General features: G+C 36.7%; 1 protein-coding gene across 4 annotated transcripts in view; it reads left to right on the top strand.

Annotated features, from left to right (window-relative positions):
• Positions 1-12539, top strand: part of cblb (Cbl proto-oncogene B, E3 ubiquitin protein ligase) — a 169465-nt gene that overhangs the window by 114829 nt on the left and 42097 nt on the right. For all 4 annotated transcript variants that reach the window (XM_072260229.1, XM_072260227.1, XM_072260228.1 and 1 more), the window contains exons 5-8: positions 2962-3099; positions 3223-3310; positions 3960-4091; positions 10274-10471. In XM_072260229.1, the coding sequence (XP_072116330.1) occupies positions 2962-3099; positions 3223-3310; positions 3960-4091; positions 10274-10471 (556 nt within the window). The remainder of the gene's footprint in view (positions 1-2961; positions 3100-3222; positions 3311-3959; positions 4092-10273; positions 10472-12539) is intronic.

The following is a 12539-nucleotide window of genomic DNA, read 5'->3' as shown; positions in this document are numbered from 1 at the left end:
TGATGGCCTGATGAGAAAGCACCTTTTGAAACTGGTATGGTTACTCACAACCAGCTATTCAGGTGGTATAAGTGAACAGAAGGAAAATATTGCTAATGTTGAAAAATCTGAAATTAAAACAAAGTGTTTAAAATGTACAAGTTAGATAAGAGCCAAATTAAGATACCAGATTAGTTGTTGATTCTTCTACTCCTCATCGTACTGCCAGATTTGGTTGACTGAAGTCAACATGCTTTCCTTAAAATGAAATTCTTTGAGGAAATAACAGGCAGGATAGACAAGGGAGAGTCAGTGGATGTTGCTTACTTGGACTTTTAGAAGGCCATTGACAAGGTGCTGCACATGAGGCTGCTAAACAAGATAAGAGCCTGTGGTACAACAGGAAAGATACTAACATGGATAGAAGATTGACTGTCTGGAGGCAAAGAAGTGGGAGTAAAATGTGCTTTTTCATGTTGGCTACTTGTGACTAACAATAGTGGTGTCCACTGTTTTTCATGTTGTATGTTAATGCTCTGGATGGCAGAATTGATGGGTCTGTGGCCAAGTTTGTGGATGATTCCAACAATAGGTGGAGGGGCAGGTTGTGCTGAGGAATCAGGGATTTACAGAAGGATTTGGACGGATTAGTAGAAATAATAGGGCAAAGAAATAGGAGATAGAATACAGTCTAGGGAAGTGCACTTCAATAGAAGGAATAAGGGCATATATTATTTTCTAAATGGGGAGAAAATTCAAAAATCAGAGGTGCACAGAGACTTGGGAGGCCTTGTGCTAAATTCCCAAAAGGTTAACTTGCAGTTTGCCTCGGTGGTAAGGAAGGCAAATGCAATGTTAGCATTCATTTTGAAAGGTCTAGAGCAAGGCTGTAATGCTGAGGCTTCATAAGGCATGGTCAGACTGCACTTGGAATATTGTAAGCATTTTTGAGCCCCTTTTCTCAGAAAAGATGTGCTGCCATTGGAGAGGGTCCAAAGGAAGTTCAGAGAATGATCCTGGGAACGATAGGGGTTCATTCCCAGGATCAAATGCTCCTCCTGGGTAGGAGGAGCATTTGATGGCTCTGGGCCTGTACTCACTGGAGTTTAGAAGAATGAGGGGTCTTTCATTGAAACCTATTGAATGTTGAAATGCCTAGATTTGTCCATGGAGAGGGTGTTCCCTTTGCTTGGAGATCACAAACTCATAATAGATGGATGTCTATTTAGAACAAAGATGAGGAATTTCTTTGGGCAGAGGACAGTGAGTCTATGGAATTTATTGCCACAGCCTGCTGTGGAGGCCATGTCATCGAGTATATTTAAAGCAGGGGTTAATCGGTTCTTGATTAGTAAGGGTGTCAAAGGTAATGGGGAGAAAGGAGACTGGAGAATGGGGTTGAGAAGGATAATAAATCAGCCGTGATAGGATAGTGGAGCAGACTCGATGAGCCGAATGCCCTAATTTTGCACTTAGGTTTTATAGTTTTATGGTCTTATTTGCTGAGCATTTCTACATTTTCTGTTTTACTGTAGCTTACAAGAACACTCAAATGGTACCTCTATTTAACTCCATATTGAATTGCTTCATTCCTGAAATATTATTAACTTCAACCTAAACTCTGCTTTTCAAGTACAAAATCCATGGACTTGCATCTATAATCCTTTTTTTAAAAAATGCTTGCATTGGCCTTAATTTGTATTTCGCCATAATCATTCACATACAGTGATAGTGGCAATAAATTTTCATTGCCTAAATAAATTAGTTTTTTTCTCTCTGTCCTTCTGTTCTGTTCCTTTATCTATTAAACATTCTGGATAATATTCTGATCCTCCATAATTTGTTTACTATTTAATGTAGTTCTTTAGTTGCTAAAGCATTTCTTGCCCTCTTCCTAATTTCATACTTGCATTCTATAGGAGTCACTAATTTAGAATTTATCATTTAAAATATTTAAACCTTAATGTCATCTGTTGTGATATCTAGTCTTTTTGTGGCAACCACAATTACTGTGCACTTGAGGTCATTTGAAAAATGGATACCCCTATCCCTTACTGTCATTGTCTTAGCCACTGTTACTGTGCCAGCAACTTCTGTTGCTGTCTGTAAGGTTCTTGTATGCTCTCCCAGTGGCTGCGTGGGTTTCCGCTGGGAGCTCTGGTTGCCTCCAGAGATGTATGGGTTAGTAGGTTAATTGATGACATTGGTGTAAGTAAGTGGCATGGGCTCATTCAGCCAGAAGGGCATGTTGCTGTGCTATATCTCTAAATAAAAATAAAATAAAATTCTATTTGCCTTAATAACTGTTGTACCTGCAAACCAATCTTTTCTGAGTGAGTTGATGGATATCAAGAAAACTCTTTGAGACTGAAGGTCAACCATGGGCAGCCTCAAGGCTGAATGAGCATTTCCTGCTCCTCTTAGTTCTTCAAGTAGGAATTCTAGTCTTGGTCTTCAACTTTCAACAGTAATCGTAAATTATTTATGTTAGACACAATTAAGTACTTAGTTAACTAATGGTTTTCCATGAGACACACTGGAGTAAGTGGCATTTCAGAAATCACTCAATGCAATTCAGTCTTTCATTAACTGAGTTCTATTTCAGAGCCTATGGTACAGGTCCGACCCAGGTCATACCATGTTCCATTCCGGTGAATTTTTCCTAACAGATGGCTGCAACCCTGCAGCAGCAGGCAAGTTCATACTCCCAGCATCCCAAACATTTGTTCATATATACAGGCTGCACAAACAGCAAACAGTGGGCTTCTGGACATGGCAATAGCTCCCTGTGGCAGGTTTACAAAATTTAGTTTTAAATGCTTCAAATTGTGATTTTTTTTTTGTTTTACAAAAAAACCTGACTGTTCTGTGTAAATAAAATTCTGTTTGAATTGCCTTTTAAGTCCATTTATATAAAGTTGATCTGAGTATTGGAACTTCTGTATGTTCATGCTTAGTTACTTTGTTTTGTTTCTGCCACAGCTACATCTTTAGGCTCAGTTGTACCCGACTTGGCCAATGGGCTATTGGCTATGTAACAAATGATGGAAACATCTTGCAGACCATTCCACACAATAAACCACTTTTTCAAGCGCTAATAGATGGATGCCGAGAAGGATTGTATGTATTTGATGTTGATAAGTTACAAATAAACAATAAGAAATGATGTCAAAATCTTCTTCAACATTTTAATTATGATGTGAGTATTTGAAATATGTAAAGTTTTTCCCCTCTTTTATTTAGTTATTTATACCCAGATGGACGAAGTTACAATCCAGATCTAACTGGATTATGTGAACCAACACCTCATGATCACATAAAGGTTACACAGGTAAAGTTATTGTTATCCAGGTATTGTTTAAATTTTTATTGTCTTAAAGGTAGATTACATCATTGTTTTTTTTTATCAAGGCCCTAATCTGCCAGAGTGCAGACATTTTGAGGCACCTGTTACTTCTACTTGTTGGCATCAGCGAGAGAAGAGCATGGCCTGGGTGTTGAGGATCTTTAATGAGTAATGCTGCTTTTCTATGGCAACGTTTCATGTAGATGTGCTCAATGGTTGGGAGGGCTTTACTGATTATGTACTGGGCTGAATCCCCCATGTTTTGTAGGATTTTCCACTCAAAGGCAACGGTGTTCTCATATCAGGCCATAATACAGCCAGTCAATACACTTTTCACCACACATCTATAGAGGTTTGCCAAAGTTTTTGAGTTTTACAAACCAGCCAAACATCTGAAACCAGCATTTGCACAAACAGTGAGCCTTGTATTTAATTGAAGGCCTCTGCAAAATTTATCAATGACAAAGGCAACTTCATTAAATACGAAAGACATAAGGATTACATCAGAAACATTTGGAAACAAGTTCAAATATGGTGGGTGGTAAAATGGATAGTTTGCCACAGCAGACTATTACCAGTAGTATTCTATGAATTTCACTAATTTTGTAAACCTTTTAAAATTCTCTCCCATTAGGAACAATATGAGCTCTACTGTGAAATGGGTTCTACATTTCAGTTGTGTAAAATCTGTGCTGAGAACGATAAGGATGTGAAGATTGAACCATGTGGTCACTTGATGTGCACATCTTGTCTGACGGCATGGCAGGTATGTGGACAAGCATAGAATTTCTGTGACTGCAGAGTCCACAAAGGCACCGAAAAATGTAATGCAAAATGTCTAATATAAAATGTTGAAAGTATTCAGCTAATGAGGCAACATCTGTCCAAAAAGGAACCAAATTCATGTTTCTTTTTTTTGTAATTTATTTTTTATTGAAGTTCATCATCAAACAAACATTTCCATAAGATGTATTTCAGATATTGTACATATATATCATATAATCGTATTTGCCACAAATCTCCACATAATATTTATCCGTGGTGTAGGCTTATAGAAAAGGGAGGAAAGAAAGAACAAGCAAAAGGAGAAAACTATGTACAAGTAGGGAGTGATCTATTTTTTACAACATAGCCATTGATTTGTGAGAATAAAATCAGGCCTATGAGGTGTTAATGTAGTTGAACCATTTTTCCCAGTATGAATCAAATTGTTCCAACTTATGATTAACAGATGCTGTTATCTTCTCCATTTTGTAAATGTCCATTATAATTTCCATCCATGCGTTTAAAGTTGGGCTCTCCTGTGATAACCATTTCCTGGTAAGGGTCTTTTTACCAGCCACCGGCAGTATATTCATTAAATATTTATCTCTTTTCAACCATTCTTGAGGTACGTACCCAAAATATATGGTCTTACTTTCTGAGGGTATTTCACATTTAAAGATGTCTTGTAGGGCATTGTGTATCCCACTCCAAGAGTCTTTGATAACGGGGCATTCCCAGAAAATATGATAATGGTCTGCATTTTGATTTCCACAATTTCTCCAGCAAACAGGGAGGTTACTGTCATAATGGGATTTCTGAGAGGGTGTAATAAAATATCTTATCAAGTTTTTCCATCCAAACTCCCTCTATTTCTGTGAACTGGTACAATTCCATTGATACCTCCATATTATTGTCTTCTTCCTCAGATATAATTATCCCTCCTTCCTTCTCCCATTTTGTTTTAATGTATGAAGTCGTATGTGTTTTAAGATTTGACAAACCCTTATACATGCTTGAAATGATTCTACTACCGTTACCTGAATTATATGCTTTTCTAAATAGCTCTATCAAACGTGTACTTGCCTTGGTTACATTTTAACCATCCTATTAACATGCTGTCGCATCTGTAGATATGGATAAAAGTCTTGTTTTTTTAATGTGTTTCTCTTTAAGCCTTTCAAAACTGAACAGTGTTCCTTCTTTCATTATATTGCAAAGAACTGTTATTCCTTTAGCTGTCCAGTTCTTAAATCTAGCATCCAGTTTATTCGGCATAAAATCCAAGTCATATGCACACCATTTAAGAATTGCAATATCTCCCTCTAGTTTATATTCTTTTATAATAGTTTTCCATATTTTAAGAGTCCATTTCACCCACGGGTTGTCAATATTATTTATGAAACTTTGTAGGTTGTTATCAGCCAAAATTGCCTGGATGGGGATGGGAAGTATCCCCTCCTCAGTGTTTTTCCATTAAGCGTCATATGTTGGATTGCACCAACATATCACAGCTCTCAACTGTGCTGCAAAATAATAATCTCTAAGAGAAGGTAGCCCCCATCCCCCCTTTTCCTTGGCTAATTGCAAACTTTTGAGACAAACTCTAGGCCTTTTACCTTGCCATATATATCTTGATAACATTTTGTTCCATTCATTGAATTGATTCTGGTTAATCTCTATTGGTAGGGTCTGAAAGAGATATAATAGTCTGGGCAATATATTCATTTTAATAGATTCAATCCTTGAACGGAGACTGAAAAAAGGAATTAGGTTCCATCTTGTTATATCTTCCTTAATTTTTTATATATAGGCTGATAATTGCATTCTGATAATTTTGACAAATCTTTTGGCATAATAATGCCCAAATATTTGAAAGACTCTTGTTTGCCATGCCCAGGGATATCTACTTTCAATTTCTCTTGGTGGGCTATAGTTATATGAAAGTAGTTGGGTTTTATCTATGTTGATCTTGTATCCTGATAATTGACCATATTGTTCAAAGGATTGCATCAATTTAGGTAAAGAGTATGTTGGTTGCTCTAGATAGATCAAAATGTCATCCGCATAACAGGCCAATTTATGCTCTGTCCCTTTAATAGTAATTACCCTGATATCTTCATTTTGTCTGATATATTGAGCTAATTGTTCCAGATATAATGCGAAGAGTAGCGGTGACCATGCACAACCCTGTCTCGTGCCCCTTTCTAGGGGAAAACTATTTGATAAATATCCATTGATTTTAATCCTAGCAGTAGGGTTGTCATATAGTGCCTGTATAGTTTTACAAATTCATGTTTCCGATCCAAGATCTTTCATCAAAACTGGAAAATTGCAAAACAAATTAGCTTTAAGTTGCAGAGAAAATCTGTGAGATTTCAATAGAGCAAAGGAAGTGTGAGATCAGGAGTATGAGGTGAATCCACTTGCACTCTGTTGTTGATTGTTATCAAAACAAGGGTGTGCTGCTGTGCCTTTGTGAAATGACAGAGGTCAAACCTTAGCTCTCAGTTACCTCTTCGTATATTCTTCTGGACGATCAGCATCAGGTAATTGTCTCATAGAAGTGTCAGTGACCTTATTTTCTCTGGAAATCTTTCCTTCACAGCCACCATCTTTGTAGTCATCTAACCCTGAAAAAGCCCTCTTTTGTCCCCACCTGTTGATCCACAATCTGGACTGTCAGGCTGTTTTGACTGTTCTTACACCACCAAACTTGTTTCTTCCCACCTCTGCGCCATCCTTGCTGTCCTGATCCAGGCCTTTCCCACTTACAGTCACATTTGATGCCCTCTACCACTATAACAGTTTTCATTTTCCTGGTTTCTACAGGCTCATCTTTATTCTAGACATATAGTCCTTTACACTCTATGTAACACAGTGGGATGATCTTTGCTTTTTCAGCCAACAGAGGCTCAGCTGGTTCTTCTCCATCATTGCTAAGCAAATGACTGAAGACCTCATTCTCATATTAAATAACAACAAGTTCACTTTCTTTGGATGAAAACAACAGCTTTGAAAATAGTGTGGGCCCACAGTATGCCATGTTTTATAGGATACATAGAGCAGTTTTTGATTCATTCTTACTCTGGTCCCTTCAGCTATTTTTTTGGACCATTGGTTAACTACATTGATGCTGCTTCCTGCACTTATACAGAACTTGTGAATTTATTATTCTTGCTGCCAGACTCCCACAACTATGTCATGTATATTTCTTCCCAAGCTGCTTCCTGTGAGGATTCCATTCCAATCTTTCTTTTTCGTATTTCCTATGTATCTGCTCCGATAAAGAGATTTTCCATTCTGAGATGCTCTTCCCTGTCCTTAATCATGGCTTGAAACCTGATACATATCTCATCTAGTCTTCATCTTTCATCTAATCAACCTTCTCATTCAACAGATGGACCTTCACATTGTCCACCACGTTCAAAAATTTTTCATCACAAGGCATATCTTCACCTTCATTGCCTTTTCAGCTTTACAGGGGGGTCATTCCCTTTTTGCCACCTTGCTATGCCATTTCCATGTCCACCAACCTCTCATCTTCTCATGGTTCTTTCCCATGCAGCTGCAGCAGATGCAACACCTGCTTTTATTTTTAATTTAATCCCTTTTCACCATCCAGGGACCTAATAATCCTTTATGTGAAGCAATGATTAACATGTGTTTCTTCCCCTCTGGGAACACCAGAAGCTGATGAGTGAACACTTTGCAGAGCACCTGTGTTTAGTCTAAAGGGCTGATGTTGAACTTTCATTTACCTGCTATTTAATTCCTCATGCTACTTTCGCCTCCCACTCTAATCTCTTTGTGGCTTCCTGGACTGTTCAAGTGATAACTGCAAGCGAAAGTTTGAGAAAAAGCATTTTCCATGGGTTGTGACCCCTGGAACTCCCCCATTCTTTTAAACTGAATATAAGTATAATCAATCTAACTTCTATAAGATAGCCCTGCTATGCCAGCATGCCATTTTGTGAACCTTTGCTGCATCCGCCCCCAATGAGAACATTCTTCTTCCAATAAGGAGACCAAACTGCACTCATTACTCAAAGTGTGATCTAACTATACCTTGGGTGGTGGGGTGGAGATGCGTCTCTACCAAAGGTGGTGTAAGGTGCTCCTCTCCTCTGCTAGCCTGCAGGTCACCCTTGAGCAAAGTGTAGTACCTGCTTAGTCCCCCGATCCAGGTCAAGTGAAGCCACAGGAGGAGGTGATGGATAGCTGTTTGAGCAGCTGGTGCATATCACAAGTCCTGGTTATGTAACCACTGATGCCAGGTAGACAGTCTCTGAAGAGTATTGATAATGGTTGGGGTAACCCATCTTGTAAGGCACTGCCTAAAAGAAGGCAATGGAAAACCACTTCTGTGTAAAATTTGTCATGAAAAGACCATGATCGTCCACGTCATACAACACGGCACATAAAAGGAATGAACAGTTGAGGGAGTCCAGGCCCAGAGGTGATGGCATCGATAAAGGATGAACCATGGAAGTGAGGAGATGGTTCATCACCAAATCCATCTGTAATTGCAACAGGACATCGTTAGTCATGAATTCTTAGTTTTTACAGGCTTTTTTCTTGCTTTTCTCTCTCTAGCAATCCTCACTAAGACAGTTCTGTAAGCAGTATAATCACCTTGTCAAATCTTGTGCTGCGTTATTAGACTCACTTTGCCCTCCCCACACAACTGTTTATGCAAACTAAAACCAACTTGCTTTCTCACTTTTGCAGTTTTGATGAAAGATTTTCAATCTGAAAGTTAATTCTGTTTCTTATAATGCAGATACTACCCGACTTGTAGAGTGTTTCCAGCATTATTTTTATTTCAGTTTTCTAGTATCTGCAGTTTTTTGGTTTTCACTTACTGTTAGAATCTGATTCAGAGTCTTCAGAGAATAAAGCGAAGAGAAGCCTTTCACACATTAATGAATACAAAGTATTTGATATTAAGGGCCCCATTTTTGGCTTTGGAGTTTGACTGCTGAAGTTGGGAATTTCAACTGTTTTTTTTAAAGTCTAATGAGATAATAGAATAGCTGTCAAAATGAAAATCAGCAATGGATTTAAAACCAGATGTTATGAACATAGAAAATTAGAAACATAAAAGTAGGGAAAGACAGGAAGTTTGGTTTTCTAAATGATCATGTTTTCATTTGAAAAGAAAATAATTCTTTAAGGTAATCTAATCAGATAATGGAATTAGATTTTAAAAATCTACTGGCTTTGAGATTTTCCAATTTAAATATAAAATTCTTGATCTTCAGAAAACTTTTTTTTAAATGCCTGTGTTTCACATATGTTCTGGTCGTGTCCCTTGTTGAAATCTTTTTGGAAATCTTTATTTTCTACAATTTCTAAAGCTTTGAAACAAAATTTACAACCTAGTACATTGACTGTTCTATTTGGAATAATTCCACATCATATTCAGGGTATTTCATTTTCAAACCAACATGTAATTGCATTCGTTACATTGTCGGCAAGAAGAGCTATTTTATTGAAGTGGAAAGATACCTCTGCTCCTACACTAACTCAATGGTTTTCCCAAGTAATGTTATGTCTTAGTTTGGAAAAAATCAGTAGAACTTTTGATCCCCAATTTGATTTTGAGAGAAGGTGGGGCTCTTTTGTACATGGTTTCCTTCCAATTTTATATTATATAAATGTGATTTGGTGGTTGTTGTTTTCTTTATATATATATATGGTTGTAAGATGTATCGCTCCGGGAGTTGGTTCCTAATGGGTTTTTTCCCTCTTTTTTTTGTTTTATAGTTAGTGGGTTTTTTTTTTAGTTAGCTGAGGTTCTCTTTTTTGCTTCTTTTTCTTATATAAAAATTTTTTTTTCATTAGCATTTATATGGTTTTTTTCCTTCAGCTTTATTAATTATATATATAGTAATGTGTTGAATCTCTATTTTGTAGCTGTAGAAGATTATATTAATAAAAAGATTTAAAAATGAAATGATTGTGTAAAATAAAATGTAATTCCAAATTATTTGACATTTTTGTAATGCATTTCGCTTTGGAAGCGTATTCCAATGTAGGTGAATATAGATTGATCCTTGTATTACCTATATATTTTTGGGAATCCACGAATAAGAGGAAGGTAAATAATTTTATTCTACTACAACTTTAGACAAACAAATCTTTCATTATTTTTACATAACACTTGATTTCTTTCCCATATAGGAATCTGATGGTCAGGGCTGCCCGTTTTGCCGTTGTGAAATCAAAGGTACAGAACCAATTATTGTTGATCCCTTTGATCCAAGAGATGATGGAGCCAAATGTTGCCTAGACAGTTTTAATATGCCAATATTGGACCTGGATGATGATGATGATCGTGATGATTCACTGATTATGAACAGGCTAGAATCATTTGGAAAGGTAGGTTTGAAACAATGCAATAGAATTAAATCTTGTTAATGTAAGTTATGTTTGTATATTAACACCTTTGACAAGTGACAAAGTGTGGTGATGGTCATGTATTCAACATAGATCCGTGGACAAGATAGGTTACATGCAAACAGATATCTAATTATACACTGCTGCATATAAAACACCTTAAAATGATTTAGTGGTAATTTCTTATAAAATGTTCTTCAAATTTGATACTTGAACTATTTTAATATGCTTAAATATGGCCCAGTGGGCCCTGTAGTACACAATTAAGTGACTTGTAGCAGTGAAAATAGGAACAACAGACATGAATCTTTAGGGCCTCTACTGTCATTCAGAAAAATTATGCTTGATTCTCAGTTTCATCATCACTGTCCTGCACCATGTTCATTATCGCTTAGGTTTTGTGGATATCAAAGGAGTTATCACCTTGATTATGCCTGTAAACTGAGAAATGTGGTCTTTTGTAACAATGCCCCCAAAAAAATCTCAACCTATTGAATGAATAACTTTCATCTCATTTTTTATGCACTTTTTTAATTCTGGAAATCAATACCTAGTTTATATTTCCTGACAAAGAAAGTCCTCACAATCTACTTCTTTTATTCCTCACAATTTTAGTTGTTTCAACTAAATCATCTGTTATTCTTCCTAACTATCGGGAAAGTAAAACCGGCTTATGGAATTGCTCTTTATTTGATGGACTTCAGGAAATTAACCATCAGAAATATCTCCACTCTGTTGTTGAAGTGTACTATGATTTAGATCCAGTGATGAAGAAGAAAATTCAATATGGCTTCAAGTCAGCACACTATTCAAATTGGAGGGTGACATGCAGATAAAAAGTATTCCCAAGGGCTTGATGGCCTTGTCATTCTATTTGGTAGAGTTTCTGAGGTTACTTTACCTTGAAAGGGATGCACTGCAACCACAAGTGCTTGTTGTAGCAATGCTGAATGTTCAGATGGTAGATAGTGCACTATTTGAGCAAGCTGCACTTTCCTGAAAGATATCAAGCATAGATGTTGAAGTTGCAATCATTCAAATGATTCCCAAACTTAGATGAGTGACACCCCTGCTGAATCCCCAAAATCATTCTTCAGTCTGTAAAAGTATACAAATCTTTATAGACTGTAAGAGGCTTCATAGTGTTTATAGATACGTACGTGGAATGGACAACTATGGTCCAGGTGCGGGTCAATAGGACTAGGTAGAGTAACAGTTGGGCAGACTATGCTCTGTGCCCTATGCTTCGGAGTCAAAAGTGTGATGGTATCCTTTGCCTTTAACCTGTTCTTTTAATTTGCCTTTATCAACTTGTTTGTCATCTTTTGGTAAATTATAAAATTCATTTTAGTTCTCTAGTTTACTGGTGCCCTTAACAAAATTATGAACCTTTAGTACCATATCATTCATACATTTGCTTCTTAGCTATGTGGTTGGGGATTTTTTTATTCATTGAAGGAATGTAAATTGTGACAACGCCATTTTTATTTGCCATTTCTTCACTGCTGTGATATTTTCTAATGTACAGTACGTAGCTTCCCAACCTACCTTGCAATCATAAAAATATACAGCACAGATGGAGGACAAAATTAAATTTTGGATTAATCTCACTTCCCAGCTCTTGATCTATGTTCATATAAGTTACGGTCTTTTGATTATTTATCAGGTGCTTTTTAAAATGCATTTTGGGGTTCTGCTTCCACTTTTTAGGCAGTGAATTCCAAACCCTCATAACTCCTTGAGTGGGGAAAAAATTCTCAATTTGCCTCTAATCTTTGTATTGAATAAGTATATTTTTCCAGCTGTCATTTCTATGAAGTGAAATAGATCATTTCCATTTGTTCAGTCTAATACTCTTATTATTTACAATACTTCGCTTGTTACAATTCGTTGTAACAGCAGCTTCATAAATCAGTTTGTCTGCAAAGTTTGCTTACAGTTTCTGATTTCACTAGTTTCTAATTTCACTAAATCACTCATAAATAAAATTAGATAATATTATTATCATTTTTCTCTTGGTTTTCTTTGGTTTATTAATTTTCCTTCTTAC

Source organism: Mobula birostris, chromosome 6, assembly GCF_030028105.1.
Source record: "Mobula birostris isolate sMobBir1 chromosome 6, sMobBir1.hap1, whole genome shotgun sequence".
Lineage (NCBI taxonomy): Eukaryota > Metazoa > Chordata > Chondrichthyes > Myliobatiformes > Myliobatidae > Mobula > Mobula birostris.
The sequence above is the reverse complement of the archived record's forward strand: the minus strand, read 5'-3'. Positions and strand labels throughout refer to the sequence as shown.